Source organism: Salvelinus alpinus, chromosome 6, assembly GCF_045679555.1.
Source record: "Salvelinus alpinus chromosome 6, SLU_Salpinus.1, whole genome shotgun sequence".
Lineage (NCBI taxonomy): Eukaryota > Metazoa > Chordata > Actinopteri > Salmoniformes > Salmonidae > Salvelinus > Salvelinus alpinus.
The window spans coordinates 61,249,170-61,272,257 of record NC_092091.1 but is presented as its reverse complement, the minus strand read 5'-3'; the positions used below and the strand labels follow the sequence as shown (position 1 = coordinate 61,272,257).

Genomic DNA, 23,088 nt, shown 5'->3' with positions numbered 1-23,088 from the left:
TTCCAGTCATTGGCAGCAGAAAACTGGAAGGAGAGGCGGCCAAAGGAAGAATTGGCTTTGGGGGTGACCAGTGAGATATACCTGCTGGAGCGCGTGCTACGGGTGGGTGCTGCGATGGTGACCAGTGAGCTGAGATAAGGTGGGGCTTTACCTAGCAGAGACTTGTAGATGACCTGGAGCCAGTTGGTTTGGCGACGAGTATGAAGCGAGGGCCAGCCAACGAGAGCATACAGCATACCCAGTGGTGGGTAGTATATGGGGCTTTGGTGACAAAACATATGGCAATGTGATAGACTGCATCCAATTTGTTGAGTAGAGTGTTGGAGGCTATTTTGTAAATGACATCGCCGAAGTCGAGGATCGGTAGGATGGTCAGTTTTACGAGGGTATGTTTGGCAGCATGAGTGAAGGATGCTTTGTTGCGAAATAGGAAGCCGATTCTAGATTTAATTTTGGATTGGAGATGTTTAATGTGAGTCTGTAAGGAGAGTTTACAGTCTAACCAAACACCTAGGTATTTGTAGTAGTCCACATATTCTAAGTCAGAACCATCCAGAGTAGTGATGATGGACGGGTGGGCAGGTGCGGGCAGCGAACGGTTGAAGAGCATGCATTTAGTTTTACTTGCATTTAAGAGCAGTTGGAGGCCACGGAAGGAGGGTTGTTGTCCTGTTGGAAGGTGAACCTTCACCCCAGTCTGATGTCCTGATCGCTCTGGAGCAGATTTTCATCAAGGATCTCTCTGTACTTTGCGCCATACATCTTTACCTCGATTCTGACTAGTTTCCCAGTCCATGCCACTGAAAAACATCCCCACAGCATGATGTTGCCACCACGCTTCACAATAGGGATGGTGCCAGGTTTCCTCTAGCTTGGCATTCAGGCCAAAGAGTTCAATCTTGGTTTCATCAGACCAGAGAATTGTGTTTCTCATGGTCTGAGATTCTTTAAGTGCCTTTTGGCAAACTCCAAGCGGGCTGTCATGTGCTTTTTACTGAGGAGTGGCTTCTGTCTGGCCACTCTACCATAAAGCCCTGATTGGTGGAGTGCTGCAGAGATGGTTGTCCTTCTGGAATGTTCTCCCATCTCCACAGAGGAACTCTACAGCTTTGTCAGAGTGACCATCGGGTTCTTGGTCACCTCCCTGACCGTTGCCCTTCTCCCCCAATTAAATTAAAAAAAAAAACTTTATTTAACTAGGCAAGTCAGTTAAGAACAAATTCTTATTTACAATGACGGCCTACCGTCAGGAGCAGAACGACAGATTTTTACATTGTCAGCTCGGGGATTCGATCCAGCAACCTTTCGGTTACTGGCCCAACGCTATAACCACTAGGCTACCTGCCGCCCCAAAAGTGGTGGTTCCACGATTGCTCAGTTTGGCCGAGTGGCCAGCTCTAGGAAAAGTCATGGTGGTTACAAACTTCTTTCATTTAAACCTTTTGTCAATAGGGGGGCGCTATTTTCACTTTGTAAAAAACCGTGCCCAAATTAAACTGCCTCGTACTCAATTCTTGCTCGTACAATATGCATATTATTATTACTATCGGATAGAAAACACTCTCTAGTTTCTAAAACCGTTTGAATTATATCTGTGAGTAAAACAGAACTCATTTTGCAGCAAACTTCCTGTTAGGAAGTGAAAAATCTGAAATCGAGGCTCTGTTCCAGGGCCTTCCTATTAATTTGCCTGAAATCTATGGATCTACATGCACTGCATACCCCTTCCACTAGATGTCAACAGGCAGTGAGAGGTGGAATGGGGTGTCTAGCCGAACTGAGGCCGAACAAGAGCTTTTGGAATGACGTGTCTGGAATTTTCATTGTCTTGGAAGGCGCGAGAAGGAACCCCAGATTGCGTTCTGAAAAGCTTTCGGTATAGACGTTAGATATCTCCGGCTCTGATTTTATTTTATATATGTGATAAAAACATCATAAAGTAGTTATTTTAAACCGAGTTATATCAGTTTATTGAACGTTTAGTGCGATTTTCGGAATTTTATTTTCTTTGCGTTATGTGAAGTTGGGCACGTTTGCGCCACATGGCTAGCTTTGGTTGCTAATTCGACAGGAGAAGAGGACATTCTACAACCAAACAACGATTATTCTGGGCAAAGGACTCCTTGTACAACATTCTGATGGAAGCTCATCAAAAGTAGGAACCATTTATGATGTTATTTCGTATTTCTGTTGAAAATGTTTAGTCATATTTTCCCCCCTTATTTTGGGCGCTGTCTCGCTATAACGTAAGCTGTATGTCGTACTAAAGTTATTTTTAAAAATCTAACACAGCGGTTGCATTAAGAACTAGTGTATCTTTCATTTGCTGTACAACATGTATTTTTTAGTAAAGTTTATGATGAGTTATTTGATTAGATTAGGTGACTGTCCAAGATTTCTCCGGACAATTTTGTGCATTTTGACTACGTATTCACATTGTAAAACCACGATTTGTACCGCTAAATATGCACATTTTCGAACAAAACATATATGTATTGTGTAACATGATGTTATAGGACTGTCATCTGATGAAGTTTGTCAAGGTTAGTGAATAATTTTATATCTTTTGCTGTTTTTTTGCGATCGCTACCTTTGCGGTGAATGAATGCGGTTGTGTGGTTGGCTATTGTAGTAAGCTAATATAATGCTATATTGTGTTTTCGCTGTAAAACACTTAAAAAATCTGAAATATTGGCTGGATTCACAAGATGTTTGTCTTTCATTTGCTGTACACCATGTATTTTTCATAAATGTTTTATGATGAGTATTTAGGTATTTCACGTTGCTCTCTGTAGTTATTCTAGCTGCTTTGGTGATATTTGTGATTGTAGCTGCAATGTAAAACTATGATTTATACCTGAAATATGCAAATTTTTCGAACAAAACATATGCTATACAATAAATCTGTTATAAGACTGTCATCTGATGAAGTTGTTTCTTGGTTAGTGACTAATTATATCTTTATTTGGTCAAATTTGTGATAGCTACCTATGCGGTAAAAAAATGGTAAAAATATGCGGTTGAGTCTTTATGTGATAGTCAGCTTTTTTACTGATGAGGATGCTCCCGGATCCGGGATGGTGACTCGTGAGAATTAAGAATGATGGAGGTCACGGTGTTCTTGGGGACCTTCAATGCTGCAGAAATGTTTTGGTACGCTTCCCCAGATCTGTGAATCGACACAATCCTGTCTCGGAGCTCTACGAACAATTCCTTCAACCTCATAGCTTGGTTTTTGCTCTGACATGCACTGTCAACCGTGGGACCTTATATAGACAGGTGTGTGCCTTTTCAAATCAGGTCCAATCAGTTGAATATACCACAGGTAGACTCCAATCAAGTTGTAGAAACATCTCAAGGATGATCAATGGAAACAGGATGCACCTGAGCTCAATTTCGAGTCTCATAGCAAAGGGTCTGAATACTTATGTAAATAAGGTATTTATTTAATACATTTGCAAAAAATTCAAAAAACCTGCTCTCGCTTTGTCATTATGGGGTATTGTGTGTAGATTGCTGGGGATTTAAAAAAAATCAATTTTAGAATAAAGCTGTAACGTAGCAAAATGTGGAAAAAGTCAAGGGGTCTGAATACTTTCTGATGGCACTCTATATATAGGAAAGCCACCAAGAGATAACAAAAATACTATTGACACACTATTCAAATATACATATTCTTATATACAGTACAGTTAAATTTGATTTTTAGAAAGAGAAGCGCTGTGATACAAAATGTCTTTCAATCTGTTTTTTAAAGCATTCCACGATGACATGGCTCTACACATAACTGAGCAACGCATTAAATCTGTTTTTGGTTTAGGTACCGTGAAGAAACCCATAGTGGCGTGTCTGGTGGGATATGTATGTCTAGAAGAGAAGTAGTCAATTTCTTCTCAACCCTCAACCATGAAAGACTATCATGTATGTTGTTGATGTTAGTTCTGTATGTGCAGTTAAGGGCAAGGCGTGGTGCTTTGTTTTGAGCCAGCTGCAGTTTTGAAGGTCTTTCTTTACTGCACCTGACCATATTACCTGACAGTGTCACATCTGCTCCTGCAACGCCCTCTACTGCTCATCATGTGTTGCCTTGACCTGCCGCCACTCCCCCAGTGCTCTTTCCCTCTCTCTGTGTGTGTGTGTGTGTGTGTGTGTGTGTGTGTGTGTGTGTGTGTGTGTGTGTGTGTGTGTGTGTGTGTGTGTGTGTGTGTGTGTGTGGGCGGAGACGGGTGTGCTGGAGTCAGAGCAGATCCCCACCAGCTGCAACCTGTTCCATAATCAATACCTCTACTCATACTCAACCCTGCCACTTCCACGCTGCCAGATCATAATCTCTGCTCAGTCAGTCTAAGTTTCTAGCCATTTGTTACTATTCAGATCCTGTTGTGTCTGTTTTCCTTGCCTAATGCTGTTTTCCTCTCCGAAACAGTTCTGCCCGCTCTGACTCTGGTCCCTGTCTCCAGTCCCACGCCTCGTCATCCTGCTACTCTGTCCTGGATTCCCCACTCTACTACTCCCTTGGATATCCCTCCGGACCTGCTTACCCTGTCCCAACCCCTCTCGCTCCAGCCTCAGCACCTGGTTTCCAGCAACACGCCCGAGCTTCCCCTGACCTGCACTCCATCTCCCCCTTGTTTCAATAAATACCTTGGTTACTTTATCCCAGTCTTCTCATCTGAGTCTGCTCTTGGGTTCCCCTGTTCCACTCCGCGTAACAGACAGTAATCAAGATGGGACAAGATCAAAGCCTGAACAAATGGTACAGTTGATATTTGTGTCAAACGCAGAACATGTTTTATAAGAGACATACCTCTACCCATCTTAACAACAAATTTGTCAATACGACTTGACCATCCAATGTTACTCCTAGGAGTTCAGCTTCTTCAACTTGTCCAATGGTCGCACCCTTTATGCACAACTCCAGTTGAGGTTTAGGTCTAAGAGAATGCTTTTGGTTTTAGATGTATTTAAGACCAGTTTATTGTTAATTACCCATTCTGACACTAACTGTAACACCTTGCTAAGAGTCTCAGTGAGCTCACTGGCTGTAGGTGCTGATGTGTAGAGTGTGCAATCATCAGCATACATAGTCATTTTTGCCTCTTGTAAGACAAGTGGCAAATCATTTGTAAAAATAGAGAAGAGTAACGGCCCAAGGTAACTGCCTTGAGGGACACCGCGCTGTACATATCTGATGTTAGAGAAGCTTCCGTTGAGTTCAATTGGATAAGTAACTCTCCAACCATGTGATGGCAGGTGATGTAAAGCCATAACAAGTTTGTTTTTTCAATAACAAAGTATGATCAATAACATCAAATGCTGCACTGAAATCTAATACAACTCCAACTATCATCTTATTATCCATTTATTTTAGCCAATCCTCAGTCATCTGAGTCACGGCAGTACAAGTTGAGTGCCCTTCCCTAAACGCATGCTGAAAGTCACTAGTTAACTTGTTCTTTAAAGAATATACTGAACAAAAATATAAACGCAACATGTAAAGTGTTGGTCCCATTTCTCATGAGCTGGAAAAAAAGATCCCAGAAATGTTCCATACGCAGAAAAAGCTTATTTCTCTCAAATTTTGTGCAAAAATTGGTTTACATCTCTGTTAGTGCGCATGTCTTCTTTTCCAAGAGAATCCATCCACCTGACAGGTGTGGCATATCAAGAAGCTGATTAAACATTATGATCATTACACAGGTGCACCTTGTGCTGGGGACAATAAAAGGCCACTCACACAACACAATGCCACCCATGTCTCAAGTTTTACAGGAAGCGTGCAATTGGCATGCTGACTGCAGGAATGTCCACCAGAGCTGTTGCCAGAGAATTGAATGTTTGTTTCTCTACCATAAACCACCTCCGTCATTTTTAAAGAATTTTGCAGTACGTCCAACTGGCCTCACAACCGCAGACCACGTGTAACCACACGAGCCCAGGACCTCCACATCTGGCTTCTTCACCTGCGGGTTGGTCTGAGACCAGCCACCTGGACAGATGATTAAACTGTGGGTTTGCACAACTGAAGAATTTCTGCACTAATTGTCAGAAACCATCTCAGGGAAGCTCATCTGCATGCTTGTTGTCCTCACCAGGGTCTTGACCTGACTTCAGTTCGGCCTCGTAACTGACTTCAGTGGGCAAATGCTCACCTCCGCAATTGGCCACTGGCACCCAGGAGAAGTGTGCTCTTCACGGATTAATCCCGGTTTCAATTGTACCGGGCAGATGGCAGACAGCGTGTATGGCATCATGTGGGCGAGCGGTTAGCTGATGTCAACATTGTCAACAGTCTCCAATTAGGGTGTAATCAGCCAACAATGTCTCTTGATTTTCCCTCAGCAGTTTTAGTTTGTTTATAATGGTCAGATTTTTTTTTCTGCTGATAGATCAAATGGAATATGCCAAGCTCTTGCTACTATTGCTATTTTTAGAATTTGAGTATTGATGCATGTCAGTGGAGGCTGGTGAGAGGAGCTATATGAGGACAAGCTCATTGTAATGGCTGGAATGGAATGAAAGGAACGGAGTCAAACGTGGCTTCCATATGTTTGATACCGTTCCATGTATGCCATTCCAGCCATTACAATGAGCCTGTCCTGCTATTTATTTTAAATTGTTTTATTATTTGACCTTTATTTAAGCAGGTAGGCCAGTTGAGAACAAGTTCTCATTTACAACTTTGACCTGGCCAAGATAAAGCAAAAATGTGTGACAAAAACAACAACACAGAGTTACACATGGGATAAACAAACATACAGTCAATAACACAAAAAAATATTTGTACAGTGTGTGCAAATGTAGTGAGATTAGGGAGGTAAGGCAATAAATAGGCCATAGAGGCGAAATAATTACAATTTAGCATTAGTACTGGAGTGATAGATGTGCAAGTAGGGATACTGGGGTGCAAAAGAGCAAAAATAAATAAATAACAATATGGGGATGAGGTAGTTGGGTGTGCTATTTACAGATGGGCTGTGTACAGGTACAGTGATCAGTAAGCTGCTCTGACAGCTGATGCTTACAGTTAGAGTGGGAGATATAAGTCTCCAGCTTCAATGATTTTTGCAATTCGTTCTTGTCATTGACAGCAGAGAACTTGAAAGAAAGGCGGCCAAAGAGGTGTTGGCTTTGGGGATGAGCAGTGAAATTTACCTGCTGGAGCGCATGCTACGGGTGGGTGTTGCTATGGTGATCAGTGAGCTGATATAAGGCGGGGCTTTACCTAGCAAAGACTTATAGATGACCTGTAGCCAGTGGGTTTGGCAACGAATATGTAGCGAGGTTCAGCCAACGAGAGCATACAGGGCACAGTGGTGGGTAGTATATGGGGCTTTGGTGACAAAACGGATGGCACTGTGATAGACTACATCCAATTTGCTGAGTAGTGTTGGAGGCTACAGAGAAGGTATGTTGGGATTCGAAATGGTCGGTGATCTGTTTATTAACTTGTCTTACGAAGACCTTAGAAAGGCAGGGCAGGATGGATATTGGTCTATAACAGTTTTGGTCTAGAGTGTCTCCCCATTTGAAGAGGGTGATGACCGTGGCAGCTTTTCAATCTTTGGGGATCTCAGACGATACAAAAGAGGTTGAACAGGCTAGTAATAGGGGTTGCAACAATTTTGGCGGATAACTTTAGAAAGAAAGGGTCCAGATTGTCTAGCCCAGCTGATTTGTAGTGATCCAGATTTTGCAGCTCTTTCAGAACATCAGCTGTCTGGATTTGGGCGAAGGAGAAGCGGGGGAGACTTGGGTAAGTTTCTGCGGGGGTTGCAGCGTAGTTGGCCAGGGTAGGGGTAGCCAGGTGGAAAGCATGGCCAGCCGTAGAAAAATGCTTATTGAAATGATTGATTATCGTAGATTTATCGGTGGTGATAGTGTTTGCTAGCCTCAGTGCAGTGGGCAGCTGGGAGGAGGTGCTCTTATTCTCCATGGACTTTTCAGTGTCCCAAAACTTTTTGGAATTGGTGCTGCTAGATGCACATTTCTGTTTGAAAAAGCTAGCCTTAGCTTTCCTAACTGACTGTGTATATTGGTTCCTGACTTCCCTGAAGAGCCGCATATCGCGGGGGCTATTCGATGCTAATGCAGTACGCCACAGGATGTTTTTGTGCTGGTCAAGGGCAGTCAAGTATGGGGTGAACCAAGGGCTATATCTGTTCTTAGTTCTACATTTTTTGAATGGGGCATGCTCATTTAAGATGGTGAGGAAAGCACTTTTAAAGAGCAACCAGGCATCCTCTACTGACGGGATGAGGTCAATATCCTTCCAGGATACCCGGGCCAGATCGATTAGAAAGGCCTGCTCACTGAAGTGTTTTAGGGAACATTTGCCAGTGATGAGGGGTGGTCGTTTGACCGCGGACCCATTACGGACGCAGGCAATGAGGCAGTGATCGCTGAGATCCTGGTTGAAGACAACAGAGGTGTATTTAGAGGGCAAGTTGGTCAGGATGATATCTATGATATCCTACCTCTCCTTTGTGTGTGTTTTTGTTTGTTTGTTGACTTTCAAATACTGTCTTTCCTTTACAAATCCTCCAGAAATCCTCCAAATCAATTCCTTTTTTCTGTTGGTTTTATCCTCTATTTCTCCTCATCCTTCTTCTCGTTGTCCTGATGCCCTAGTCCCTCAATCCTGCCCTTGTTGCTTCTTGTCAGATGATCAAGATGACTTAGTAGACTAGCTAGCCTTTAGAGCCAGGTTGATCAATCTCTCTCAAAATCAAACAATGTTCTCAAAGGAAAAACATCTACTAATATCTCCAGATGGAGAACACAGCACTACATATAAACAAAGTACAAAATAATTGAACAAAGATAATACAATTGTATGAGGAGCTCTCCCTAACTGCTGCTGCTCAGTTAGATGGTGATGTCACTATACTCTTTACATGGGCCGTGTGCATTTTCTGCTGGTGTATCCTGAGGCAGCTCCTCTCTGAGAACCTCTTCCCGCACTGCGTACAGGCAAACGGACTCTCTCCTGTGTGGACCTTCAGGTGCATCTTCAGCCGGTGCTGGTGGGAGAACCTCTTCTCACACTGGGGGCAGCTGTACGGTTTCTCCCCTGTGTGGACCCTTTGGTGCCTCTTCAGGTTGAATGAGTGGGAAAAACTGGCCCGGCACAGGTGGCAGCCAAATGGTTTCTCCCCAGTGTGCATGCTCTGGTGCCTCTTCAGACTGGATGAGTGTGAAAAACTGGCCTGGCATAGGTGGCAGCTGAATGGTTTCTCACCCGTGTGCATTCTCTGGTGGATCTCCACCTGTTTGGGGAAACTGAAGGCTTTCCCACAGAATAAACATGGGAAGCGCTTCTCTTCGCCACTGGATCTACTGATAGCATTACTACTACTGTCATTTGTCATCGGGCTTGTGTATCCATTTAGTGTTGAGGCACTGGCATTGTCTGAGGTCTGGTTTAACATTAGGAGAGTGTGAGGAGGACGGCCAGGGAGTGTCTGTGTTGTCCCAGGGTCCATGTTCCAGTTGATAGATCCTATAGAAGGCATGCTGAAGGCAGCACCTGTTAGGGGGTTAACCTGAGGTGCCATCAGTCTCTCTGAATCAAAACTATAGGAGCAGGACGGAGCATCACTAACCAAGTCTGTTCTCTCCAGCCGCATACGGACACCTCCCCGTCCCCGCAGACCAAATCTACACCTCGCCCTCGTCTCAGCCAGTCTGTTGTCATGGAGACTAAGTTTGGATGTTGTTTTGTTTTTGACTGTCTGTTTCTGGTTGTGGTTAACAGTGTTGTTCCCCAGGCCATAGATGAGGACGCTGTCCCATCCACTGACCTCCGCTTGGCCATTGGCTGCACCCTTCTGGGTCTGGGAATCCAAGATGGCCGCCCAGTCTCCTCTGTTATCCTCCAGCCAACCACCTGCAGGAAGAGGTTAGAAAGTAGACACTTGTTTTTTTTAAGTGAATCACCTGGTCAAGTTAATTTTTTATGTGTGCCTTTGTATTTAAACATAAGTTGTACTGATTTCATTTTATGAATGAAGAAAAAACAATTGCCGGTTGTATCACTATTCCCATTGAAGATCTATTACTGTATGTAGGCTATATGCATTGCCTTATGTCAGATAGTGAGATGATTTTGGCTCCGTTGATGAGGGATGAGCGTTGCGTAGAAGTGACACCACCTGTAGGAAGATAATGGGCTATATGTATTTGTCCTTTTACCTTGCTCCCCCATCTTTAGTCCACTCAGCAGAATAATGCTCTCTGGTCCATCTTCTATGGTCTCCTCTTTGACCAGCAGCAGATCAGGCTTCCCATCCTCCATGTCTACTGACTGTAAGAGATACAGAGTGAGAGGATGTTGGATCAAGAAATCTGATATGAGCACCCTGCTATGGAGCATCTTCTGATTGGGAAATGAGGGATTGATATGAGTACAATGCAAACATGGTAGTTGATTTGATTACTTGACACTCTTTAATGGTTTGATCATTCAAAAGGCATGGGCCCACACCTGATAACCCCTTACATTTGTTGAAATTGGCCTATATGGTTAGGTCCAAATTGAAACATTTCTAACAGAAGAACTATACAAAGCATATATGCATTACCATGGTAGCAATTGAAAGAGAACACTTTGGAGATTATATGGAAATTATAAAACCAAACGTAAGGACATAACAGTTCACCTGACACAAGATTGAATCCAAACATGACAATGTTGATATTATGTTCATTTTACATTTACTGTACTTTTCACAGCATATGTCAATAACGAAATCTGAAAATACATTCAGTAACATAATAAGAATATTCATTGAAACTTTGGAGTAGGTGGAAGTTAAGAAAAAACTATTACAAGGGTTTGAGTGAGAGGTCTAACTGGTGTCTCCAAGTAGACACACACCTCTCCAAACTGTGCACAGTTCCTAAGTAATTTCAATGCATTTTTATTACTCAAGGAAAAAGCCTTCAACTACACTACATGGTCAAAAGTATGTGGACAACCTTTCAAATTAATGGACTTGGCTATTTCATCCACACCCATTGCTGACAGGTGTATAAAATCGAGCACACAGACATGCAATCTCCATAGACAAACATTGGCAGTAGAATGGCCTTACTGAAGAGCTCAGTGACTTTTAACGTGGCACCATCATAGGATGCCACCTTTACAACAAGCTAGTTTGTAAAATATCTGCCCTGCAAGAGCTTCCCCGGTCAACTAAGTGCGGTTTGTTTTATTTATTTATAAAACTAATTTGAGGGGGTAGATCAGCTTTATTATTGCAGATAGATTCTAGCTTCCATCAATGTAATTGTCTGCATCATTTCCAATCGCCCATATATATTTGTTTAAATATATATACACTAACGGTCAAAAGTTTAGAAACACCTGCTCATTCAAGGGTTTTTCTTTATTTTTACTATTTTCTACTTGTAGAATAGTAGTGAAGACATCAAAAGTATGAAATAACACACATGGAATCATGTACTAACCAAAAAAGTGTAATAAAAAATCTAAATAAATTTTACATTTGAGATTTTTCAAATAGCCACCCTTTGCCTTGATGACAGCTTTGCACACTCTTGGCATTCTCTCAAACAGCTTCATGAGGTAGTCACCTGGAAGCATTTCAATTAACAGGTGTGCCTTGTTACAACTTAATTTGAGGAAATTGTGTATGAGCCAATCAGTTCTGTTGTGACAAGGTAGGGGTATAATACAGAAATTAGACCTATTTGGTAAACGACCAAGTTCAAATTATGGCAAGAACAGCTCAAACAAGCAAAGAGAAACGATAGTCCATCATTACTTTAGGACATGACGGTCAGTCAATATGGAAAATTTCAAGAACTTTGAAAGTTTCTTCAAGTGCAGTCGCAAAAACCATCAAGTGCTATGATGAAACTGGCTCTCACGAGGACCTCTACAGGAAAGGAAGAGCCAGAGTTACCTCTGCTGCAGAGGATAAGTTCATTAGAGTTACCAGCCTCAGAAATTGCAGCCAAATAAATGCTTCACAGAGTTCAAGTAACAGACACATCAACTGTTCAGAGGAGACTGCGTGAATCAGGCCTTCATGGTCGAATTGCTGCAAAGAAACCACTACTAAAGGACACCAAGAAGAAGAAGAGACTTGCTTGGGCCAAGAAACAAGAGCAATGGACATTAGACCGGTGGAAATCTGTCCTTTGGTCTGATGAGTCCAAATTTGGGATTTTTGGTTCCAACCGCCGTGCCTTTGTGAGATGCAGAGTAGGTGAACGGATGATCTCCGCATGTGATCTCCGCACTGTGAAGAATGGAGGAGGAGGTGTGATGGTGCTTTGCTGGTGACATCGTCTGATTTATTTAGAATTCAAGGCACACTTAACCAGCATGGCTACCACAGAGATATGCCATCACATCTAGTTTGCGCTTAGTGGGACTATCATTTGTTTTTCAACAGGACAATGACCCAACACATCTCCAAGCTGTGTAATGGCTATTTGACCAAGAAGGAGAGTGATGGAGTGCTGCATCAGATGACCTGGCCTCCACAATCACTCGACCTCAACCGAATTGAGATGGTTAGGGATGAGTTGGACCACAGAGTGAAGGAAAAGCAGCCAACAAGTGCTCAGCATATGTGGGAACTCCTCCAAGACTGTTGAAAAAGCATTCCAGGTGAAGCTGGTTGAGAGAATGCCAAGAGTGTGCAAAGCTGTCATCAAGGCAAAGGGTGGCTACTTTGAAGAATATAAAATATAAAATATTTTTGGGTTACTACATTATTCCATATGTGTTAATTCATAGTTTGTCTAAAAAGAAAAAGAAAACCCTTGAATTAGTAGGTGTGTCCAAACTTTTGACTGGTGCTGTACATACAGTTGAAGTCCAAAGTTTACATACACCTTAGCCAAATATATTTAAACTCAGTTTTTCACAATACTTGACATTTTATCCTAGTAAAAATTCCCTGGATCACCACTTTATTTTAAGAATGTGAAATGTCAGAATAATAGTAGAGAGAATTGTTTATTTCAGCTTTTAATTCTTTCATCACATTCCCAGTGGGCCAGAAGTTTACATACACTCAATTAGTATTTGGTAGCATTGCCTTTAAATTGGGTCAAACGTTTCGGGCAGCCATCCACAAGCTTCCCTCGGTAAGTTGGGTGAATTTTGGCCCATTCCTCCTGACAGAGCTGGTGTAACCGAGTCAGGTTTGTAGGCCTCCTTGCTCGCGCACGCTTTTTCAGTTCTGCCCACAAATTTTCTATAGGATTGAGGTCAGGGCTTTGTGATGGCCACTCCAATACCTTGACTTTGTTGTCCTTAAGCCATTTTGCCACAACTTTGAAAGTATGCTTGGGGTCATTGTCCATTTGGAAGACCAATTTGCGACCAAGCTTTAACTTCCTGACTGATGTCTTGAGATGTTGCTTCAATATATCCACATAATTTTACTTCCTCATGATGCCATCTATTTTGTGAAGTGTACCAGTCCCTCCTGCAGCAAAGCACCCCACAACATGATGCTGCCACCTCGTGCTTCGCGGTTGGGATGGTGTTCTTCAGCTTGCAAGCCTCCCCCCTTTTTCCTCCAAACATAACGATGGTCATTATGGCCAAACAGTTCTATTTTTGTTTCATCAAACCAGAGGACATTTCTCCATAAAGTACGAGCTTTGTCCCCATGTGCAGTTGCAAACCGTAGTCTGGCTTTTTTATGGCGGTTTTGGGGCAGTGGCTTCTTCCTTGCTGAGCGGCCTTTCAGGCTATGACGATATAGGACTCGTTTTACTGTGGATATAGATACTTTTTACCTGTTTCCTCCAGCATCTTCACAAGGTCCTTTGCTGTTGTTCTGGGAATGATTTGCACTTTTCGCACCATAGTACGTTCATCTCTAGGAGACAGAACGTGTCTCCTTTCTGAGTAGTATGACGGCTGTGTGGTTTGTAAACAATTGTTGTAAAAATTACTTGTCATGCACACTGTACATACAGTGCATTCGGAAAGTATTCAGAACACTTGACTTTTTCCACATTTTGTTACGTTACAGCCTTATTCTAAAATGTATTAAATTATTTTTTAGCCTCATCAATTTACACACAATACTCCATAATGACAAAGCGAAAACAGGTTTCAGACATTTTGCTATGAGACTCAAAATTGAGCTCAGGTGCATCCTATTTCCAATGATCATCCTTGAGATGTTTCTACAACTTGGAGTGCACTTGTGGTAAATTCAATTGATTGGACATGATTTTGAAAGGCACACACCTGAATATGAAGGTCCCACAGTTGACAGTGTATGGCAGAGCAAAAACCAAATCATGAGGTCTAAGGAATTGTCCGTAGAGCTCCGAGACAGGATTGTGTCAAGGCCAGACCTGGGGAAGGGTACCAAAAAATGTCTGCAGCATTGAAGGTCCCCAAAAACACTGTGGCCTCCATTATTTTTTTACCCCTTTTTTCTCCCCAGTTTTTGTGGTATCCAATTGGTAGTTACAGTCTTGTCTCATCGCTGAAACTACCGTAAGGACTCGGGAGAGGCAAAGGCCGAGAGCCGTGCATCCCCCGAAACACAACCCAGCCAAGCCGCACTGCTTCTTGACACAATGCCCACTTAACCCAGAAGCCAGCCTCGCCAACGTGTTGGAGGAAACACTGTACACCTGGCGACTGTGTCAGTGTGCACTGTGCCCGGCACGCCACAGGAGTCGCTAATGTGCGATGGGACAAGGACATCCCGGCCGGCCAAACCCTCCCCTAACCCGGACGACGCTGGGCCAATTGTGCGCTGCTCCATGGGTCTCCCGATCGCGGCCGGCTGCGAGAGAGCCTGGACACGAACCCAGAATCTCTAGTGGCACAGCTAGCACTGCGATGCAGCGCCTTAGACCACTGCGCCACTCAGGAGGCCCGGCCTCCATCATTCTTAAATGGAAGAAGTTTGGAACCACCAAGAATCGTCCTAAAACTAGCCGCCCAGCCAAACTGAGCAATCAGGGGAGAAGGGCCTTGGTCAGGGAGGTGACCAAGAACCCAATGGTCACTCTGACAGAGCTCCAGAGAACCTCTGTGGAGATGGGAGAACCTTCCAGAAGAACAACCATCTCTGCAGTACTCCACCAATCAGGCCTTTATGGTAGAGTGGCCAGACTGAAGCCACTCCTCAGTAAAAGGCACATGACAGCCCGCTTAGAGTTTGCCAAAAGGCTCATTAAGGACTCAGACCATAAGAAACAAGATTTTACTCCATGTGTAACTCTGTGTTGTTGTATGTGTCGAACAGGCCCTCTGATTTGACACACTGAACTCTATCAGAGAAGTAGTTGGTGAACCAGGCGAGGCAATCATTTGAGAAACCAAGGCTATCGAGTCTGCCGATGAGGATGTGGTGATTGACAGAGTCGAAAGCCTTGGCCAGGTCAATGAATACGGCTGCACAGTATTGTTTCTTATCGATGGCGGTTAAGATATCGTTTAGGACCTTGAGCGTGGCTGAGGTGCACCCATGACCAGCTCTGAAACCAGATTGCATAGCGGAGAAGGTGCGGTGCGATTCAAAATGGACGGTAATCTGTTTGTTGACTTGGCTTTCGAAGACCTTAAAGGCAGGGTAGGATAGATATAGGTCTGTAGCAGTTTGGGTCAAGAGTGTCCCCCCCTTTGAAGAGGGGGATGACCACAGCTGCTTTCCAATCTTTGGGAATCTCAGACAACACAAAAGAGAGGTTGAACAGGCTAGTAATAGGGGTTGTAACAATTTCGGCAGATAATTTTAGAAAGAAAGAGTCCAGATTGTCTAGCCCGGCTGATTTGTAGGGGTCCAGATTTTGCAGCTCTTTCAGAACATCAGCTGACTGGATTTGGCAGAAGGAGAAATGGGGAAGGCTTGGGCGAGTTGCTGTGGGGGGTGCAGTGCTGTTGACCGGGGTAGGGGTATCCAGGTGGAAAGCATGGCCAGCCATAGAAAAATGCTTATTGAAATTCTCAATTATAGTGGATTTATCAGTGGTGACAGAGTTTCCTATCCTCAGTGCAGTGGGCAGCTGGGAGGGGGTATACAGGGGGTACTGGTACAGAGTCAATGTGCGGGGGCACCGGTTAGTCAAGGTAATTGAGGTAATATGTACATGTAGATAGAGTTAAAGTGATTATGCATAGATAATAAACAGAGAGTAGCAGCAGTGTAAAATAGGGGTCCGGGTAGCCCTTTGATTAGCTGTTCAGGAGCCTTTTGGACTTTTGGACCTTTTGGACCTAGACTTGGCGCTCTGGTACTGCTTGCTGTGCGTAAGCAGAGAGAACAGTCTATGACTAGGGTGGCTGGAGTCTTTGACAATTTTTAGGACCTTCCTCTGACACCGCCTGGTATAGAAGTCCTGGATGGTAGGAAACTTGGCCACAGTGATGTACTGGGCTGTACGCACTACCCTCTGTAGTGCCTTGCGGTCGGAGGCCAAGCAGTTGCCATACCAGGCAGTGATGCAACCAGTCAGGATGCTCTCAATGGTGCAGCTGTAGAACCTTTTGAGGATCTGAGGACCCATTCCAAATCTTTTCAGTCTCCTGAGGGGGAATAGGCTTTGTCGTGCCCTCTTCACAACTGTCTTAGTGTGTTTGAAGTTCTCAACCTGCTCCACTGCTGCCCCGTCAATGAGAATGGGGGTGTGCTCTGTCCTCCTTTTCCTGTCGTCCACAATCATCTCCTTTGTCTTGATCACGTTGAGGGAGAGGTTGTTGTCCTGGCACCACACTGCCAGGTCTCTGACCTCCTAGCTATGGGCTGTCTCATCATTGAGCAACCCTAAGCACACAGCCAAGACAACGCAGGAGTGGCTTCGGGACAAGTCTCTGAATGACCTTGAGTGGCCCAGCCAGAGCCTGGACTTGAACCTGATCGAACATCTCTGGAGAGACCTGAAAATAGCTGTGCAGCAACGCTCCCTATCCAACCTGACAGAGCTTGAGAGGATCTGCAGAGAAGAATGGGATTAACTCCCCAAATACAGGTGTGCCAAGCTTGTAGCGTCATCCCCATGAAGACTTGAGGTTGTAATCGCTGCCAAAGGTGCTTCAACAAAGTACTGAGTAAAGAGTCTGAATACTTATGTAAATGTGATATTTCAGTTTTGTATTTGTAATATATTTACAAAAATGTCTAAACCTGTTTTTGCTTCGACATTATGGGGTATTATGTGTAGATTGAGGGAAAAATAAATGTAATCAATTTTAGAATAAGGCTGTAACGTAAGAAAATGTGGAAAAAGTTAAGGGGTCTGAATATTTTCCGAATGCCACCACCATGCACACAAATACATACACACACATATACATACACACACATACAGTCGAAGTTGGAAGTTTACATACACTTAGGTTGGAGTCATTAAAACTCGTTTTTCAACCACTCCACAAATTTCTTTGTAACAAACTATAGTTTTGGCAAGTCGGTTAGGACATCTACTTTGTGCATGACACAAGTAATTTTTCCAACAATTGTTTACAGAGACAGATTATTTCACTTATAATTCACTGTATCACAATTCCAGTGGGTTAGAAGTTTACATACACTAAGTTGACTGTGCCTTTAAACATCTTGGAAAATTCCAGAAAATGATGTCATGGCTTTAGAAGCTTCTGATAGGCTAATTGACATAATTTGAGTAAATTGGAGGTGTACCTGTGGATGTATTTCAAGGCCTACCTTCAATCTCAGTGCCTCTTTGCTTGACATCATCGGAAAATCAAAAGAAATCAGCCAAGACCTCCGAAAAAAAATTGTAGACCTCCACAAGTCTGGTTCATCCTTGGGAGCAATTTCCAAACGCCTGAAGGTACCACGTCCATCTGTACAAACAATAGTACGCAAGTATAAACACCATGGGACCACGCAACTCCTAGAGATGAACGTAGTTTGGTGCGAAAAGTGCAAATCAATCCCAGAACAACAGCAAAGGACCCTGTGAAGATGCTGGAGGAAACAGGTACAAAAGTATCTATAGCCACAGTAAAACGAGTCCTATATCGACATAACCTGAAAGGCCGCTCAGCAAGGAAGAAGCCACTGCTCCAAAACCGCCATAAAAAAGCCAGACTACGGGTTGCAACTGCACATGGGGACAAAGATCGTACTTTTTGGAGAAATGTCCTCTGGTCTGATGAAACAAAAATAGAACTGTTGGTCATAATGACCATCGTTATGTTTGGAGGAAAAAGGGGGAGGCTTGCAAGCCGAAGAACATCATCCCAACCGTGAAGCACGGGGTTTGCAGCATCATGTTGTGGGGGTGCTTTGCTGCAGGAGGGACTGGTGCACTTCACAAAATAGATGGCATCATGAGGAAGTAAAATTATGTGGATATATTGAAGCAACATCTCAAGGCATCAGTCAGGAAGTTAAAGCTTGGTCGCAAATTGGTCTTCCAAATGGACAATGACCCCAAGCATACTTCCAAAGTTGTGGCAAAATGCCTTAAGGACAACAAAGTCAAGGTATTGGAGTGGCCATCACAAAGCCCTGACCTCAATCCTACAGGAAATGTGTGGGCAGAACTGAAAAAGTGTGTGCAAGCAAGGAGGCCTACAAACCTGACTCAGTTACACCAGCTCTGTCAGGAGGAATGGGCCCAAATTCCCCCAACTTATTGTGGGAAGCTTGTGGAAGGCTACCCAAAACATTTGACCCAAGTTAAACAATTTAAAGGCAATGCTACCAAATGCTAATTGAGTGTATGTAAACTTCTGACCCACTGGGAATGTGATGAAAGAATTCTCTCTGCTATTATTCTGACATTTCACATTCTTAAAATAAAGTGATGACCCTAACTGACCTAAGACATGGAATTTTTACTAGGATTAAATGTCAGGAATTGTGAAAAACTGAGTTTAAATGTATTTGGCTAAGGTGTATGTAAACTTCGGACTTCAACTGCACATATAAAATACATATAGACATATTTGAAAATATATTTTACTTTATTATTTTCCACTAACCCTACAACCCCTCCCCTTATTGGTGTAAACTATTGAATAACAACATTTTGGCTTCTACTTCCAGTTTATACATACAAAAACTGCAAGAGATACTGTTGCATGTAGGTCTAGATTATTTATGGATTGTTCATTTCGAATTATCAAAACATTCTTTTAACCACTCCAAAGACTCCAAAGCATTTGCATGTGGCGCAGGTACCACTGAAATGCTGCTTTTTTCTATTATCAAGACACCTGCTCGTAACTTTTAGCTGGTTAGGACACCTCATGATGTCTCCTAAATACTGTATCTGTCAACTAGGTATGGCTCTTATCACTAAAGAAGCTTCACACATAGCTTTTATTTTTACCCATCAAAGTAGGAGAAAAATGTATCTACTCTCAGCCCTTATGACAAATGTTCTACTCTGAGAGGCTTTGTGGATACAGGCCCTGATGTATACAAAATTGTCTCAATGAAAGTCCTCGAATGAAAAGTCCCATTTTTGTGTTTATTAAACATAAACCATTTTTAAATACACCATAAGAAAACCACACATACACGTCTTAACAAAAAAATCGTCATGAACTTGATTAAGTACATTCCTTTCTCATTAACCCTTTACACTTGTGGACATTGGCCTATATGGAAAAGGCCATATTGAAATGTTTCCTACAGAAGAAATATAAAAGTATATGCATTACCATGGTAACAGTTCAAAGGGGACACTTTATTTATTTATTTAGCCTTTATTTAACTCGGCAAGTCAATTAAGATGGTGGCCTAGGAACAGTGGGTTAACTGCCTTGCTCAGGGGCTGAACGACCGATTTTTAATTTGTCAGCTCGGGGATTCGAATTAGCAACTTTTTGGTTAATGGCCCAACACTCTAACCACTAGCATACCTGGCGCCCCACTTGTCTGATCATTTCCCCATAATCTCCAAAGGTGAGGACACAACCGTTCATCTGATAAGACTGAATCCAAACATAACACTTGATTTTATGTGCATTTTACTTTTACTGGATTTTGCCGCATTTGTTGATAACGAAATCTCAAAATACTCTGGATGCATTCAGTAACATGAAAATAATTTTCTTGGAAAATGTGGGGTTACAAAAATTACAAGGGTTTGAGTGAGAGGTCTAACTGGTGTCTAAGTGGCCACACACCTCTCCAAACTGTGCAGTTCCCACATCATTTCAATGCACTTTTATGATTCAAGGAAAGAGCCTTCAAATATAAGATGCTTTTTGAGCTCTCCTAGCTTCGAAATTGAGGAACTGAAGCAAGCACACTGTATTTTTTATTTTACACAGCCCTGTATTCCCACCATAACACAATTACTATTGTTGTTTAAGCAATGCAAAATGTTCCATTATAAATCTCAATCTGGGTCAGGTGGGCATCATTTTAAAGCTTATTCTATTTCCAACATGACTAACTAAGTTAGAAAATATGATCTTAGTGTATTCTTCTTTTTCTGGGTAGGCACAAAACTACCTCCATACTTCCATTCATTGTTTTATTCGGCACCGGTTACCTGTGACACTTATGGGGGTCGTAGAGCAAAACGGAGAACATCGTGTTTGAGAGAGCCCCATCTTGCCATAGAGTGGTGATATTAGTTTTGTACGACAAACCGTTCGGACGCTACAGACGTTTTTGTGAGACGTCCGATTTTCGGGCTGTCTCATGGCCTGACAAACACCGCTGTAGCTCGGCCACCTTCCGCCGCAGATGCCGAAGGCCGCCATACAGTGACAAGGATGTCATGTGTCACACCCTGGGTTGTCCTGAACAGAATGAGCATGTTTGTCGTATTGTGAAGAAAATTAGAAGCGGAACACGCACCTGAATGCAGTTATGACTCCATTCTATGCGCACCAAAATGCGATCTGTTTGTCTAATGTGCCTTGTCAAAGCCTAACACTGTAAGATTGTATTTTAGAACTTAGCAAGTCATGTTGGAAATATAATACGCTTTCAAATGATGCCCACCTGACCCAGATTGAGATTTATAATGGAACGTTTTTGAATTGCTTAAATGCCTTATATGTCACATTGTCTCGATGCCATATTCTACCCAGAAAATTCAACACTGAAATCTGTTACTCTCATTATTCCAAATGCAACTGTGGATCTTTTCTGCTGACTACAATTAAAATGAATTGTTGTCTTTAATGTAGGATTTGATCTAAAAGTCAGAAGCTATCGAGTGGAATGATTACTTTTATGTTAAAGAGTGGAATGGTTTTTCAGCTGGTGTATCCTAAGGTAGCTCCTCTCTGAGAACCTCTTCCTGCAGTGCGTAGGAGGCCTCTATCCCGTGTGGACCTTCAAGTGCATCTTCAGCTGGTTCTGGCGGGAGAACTTCTTTTCACACTGGAGGCAGCTGAAGGGTTTCTCCCCTGTGTGGACCCTCTGGTGCCTCTTCATGTGACCAGCCTGGGTGAAGCACATGTGACACTGGGTACAGCTGAAGGGTTTCACCCCTGTGTGGACCCTCTGGTGCCTATTCAGGTTGGAGGAGTGGGAGAAACTAGCCTGGCAAAGGTGGCAGCTGAATGGTTTCTCCCCCGTGTGCATCCTCTGGTGGATCTCCACCTGTTTAGGGAAACTGAAGGCTTTCCCACAGAACGAACATGGGAAGCGCTTCTCTTTGTCACCGGATCTGCTTACAGCATTACTACTACTACTGTCATTTGTCAATGGGCTTGTGTAGCCATTTAGTGTTGAGGCACTGGCATTGTCTGAGGTCTGGTTTAACATTAGGAGGTTGCAACTGCACATGGGGACAAAGATCGTACTTTTTGGAGAAATGTCCTCTGGTCTGATGAAACAAAAATAGAACTGTTGGTCATAATGACCATCGTTATGTTTGGAGGAAAAAGGGGGAGGCTTGCAAGCCGAAGAACATCATCCCAACCGTGAAGCACGGGGTTTGCAGCATCATGTTGTGGGGGTGCTTTGCTGCAGGAGGGACTGGTGCACTTCACAAAATAGATGGCATCATGAGGAAGTAAAATTATGTGGATATATTGAAGCAACATCTCAAGGCATCAGTCAGGAAGTTAAAGCTTGGTCGCAAATTGGTCTTCCAAATGGACAATGACCCCAAGCATACTTCCAAAGTTGTGGCAAAATGCCTTAAGGACAACAAAGTCAAGGTATTGGAGTGGCCATCACAAAGCCCTGACCTCAATCCTACAGGAAATGTGTGGGCAGAACTGAAAAAGTGTGTGCAAGCAAGGAGGCCTACAAACCTGACTCAGTTACACCAGCTCTGTCAGGAGGAATGGGCCCAAATTCCCCCAACTTATTGTGGGAAGCTTGTGGAAGGCTACCCAAAACATTTGACCCAAGTTAAACAATTTAAAGGCAATGCTACCAAATGCTAATTGAGTGTATGTAAACTTCTGACCCACTGGGAATGTGATGAAAGAATTCTCTCTGCTATTATTCTGACATTTCACATTCTTAAAATAAAGTGATGACCCTAACTGACCTAAGACATGGAATTTTTACTAGGATTAAATGTCAGGAATTGTGAAAAACTGAGTTTAAATGTATTTGGCTAAGGTGTATGTAAACTTCGGACTTCAACTGCACATATAAAATACATATAGACATATTTGAAAATATATTTTACTTTATTATTTTCCACTAACCCTACAACCCCTCCCCTTATTGGTGTAAACTATTGAATAACAACATTTTGGCTTCTACTTCCAGTTTATACATACAAAAACTGCAAGAGATACTGTTGCATGTAGGTCTAGATTATTTATGGATTGTTCATTTCGAATTATCAAAACATTCTTTTAACCACTCCAAAGACTCCAAAGCATTTGCATGTGGCGCAGGTACCACTGAAATGCTGCTTTTTTCTATTATCAAGACACCTGCTCGTAACTTTTAGCTGGTTAGGACACCTCATGATGTCTCCTAAATACTGTATCTGTCAACTAGGTATGGCTCTTATCACTAAAGAAGCTTCACACATAGCTTTTATTTTTACCCATCAAAGTAGGAGAAAAATGTATCTACTCTCAGCCCTTATGACAAATGTTCTACTCTGAGAGGCTTTGTGGATACAGGCCCTGATGTATACAAAATTGTCTCAATGAAAGTCCTCGAA

General features: G+C 42.9%; 1 protein-coding gene across 1 annotated transcript; it reads right to left on the bottom strand.

Moving 5' to 3' along the window:
* Window positions 1-1,648: 1,648 nt before the first annotated feature.
* On the bottom strand, window positions 1,649-10,302 carry LOC139577631 (uncharacterized). Its single transcript, XM_071404770.1, has 2 exons — window positions 10,195-10,302; window positions 1,649-9,889 (listed from the first exon to the last, which is right to left on the bottom strand). Exons 1-2 carry the CDS (start codon window positions 10,295-10,297, stop codon window positions 8,865-8,867), a joined length of 1,128 nt encoding a protein of 375 aa, XP_071260871.1. The 5' UTR covers window positions 10,298-10,302; the 3' UTR covers window positions 1,649-8,864.
* Between the last annotated feature and the right edge of the window lie 12,786 nt (window positions 10,303-23,088).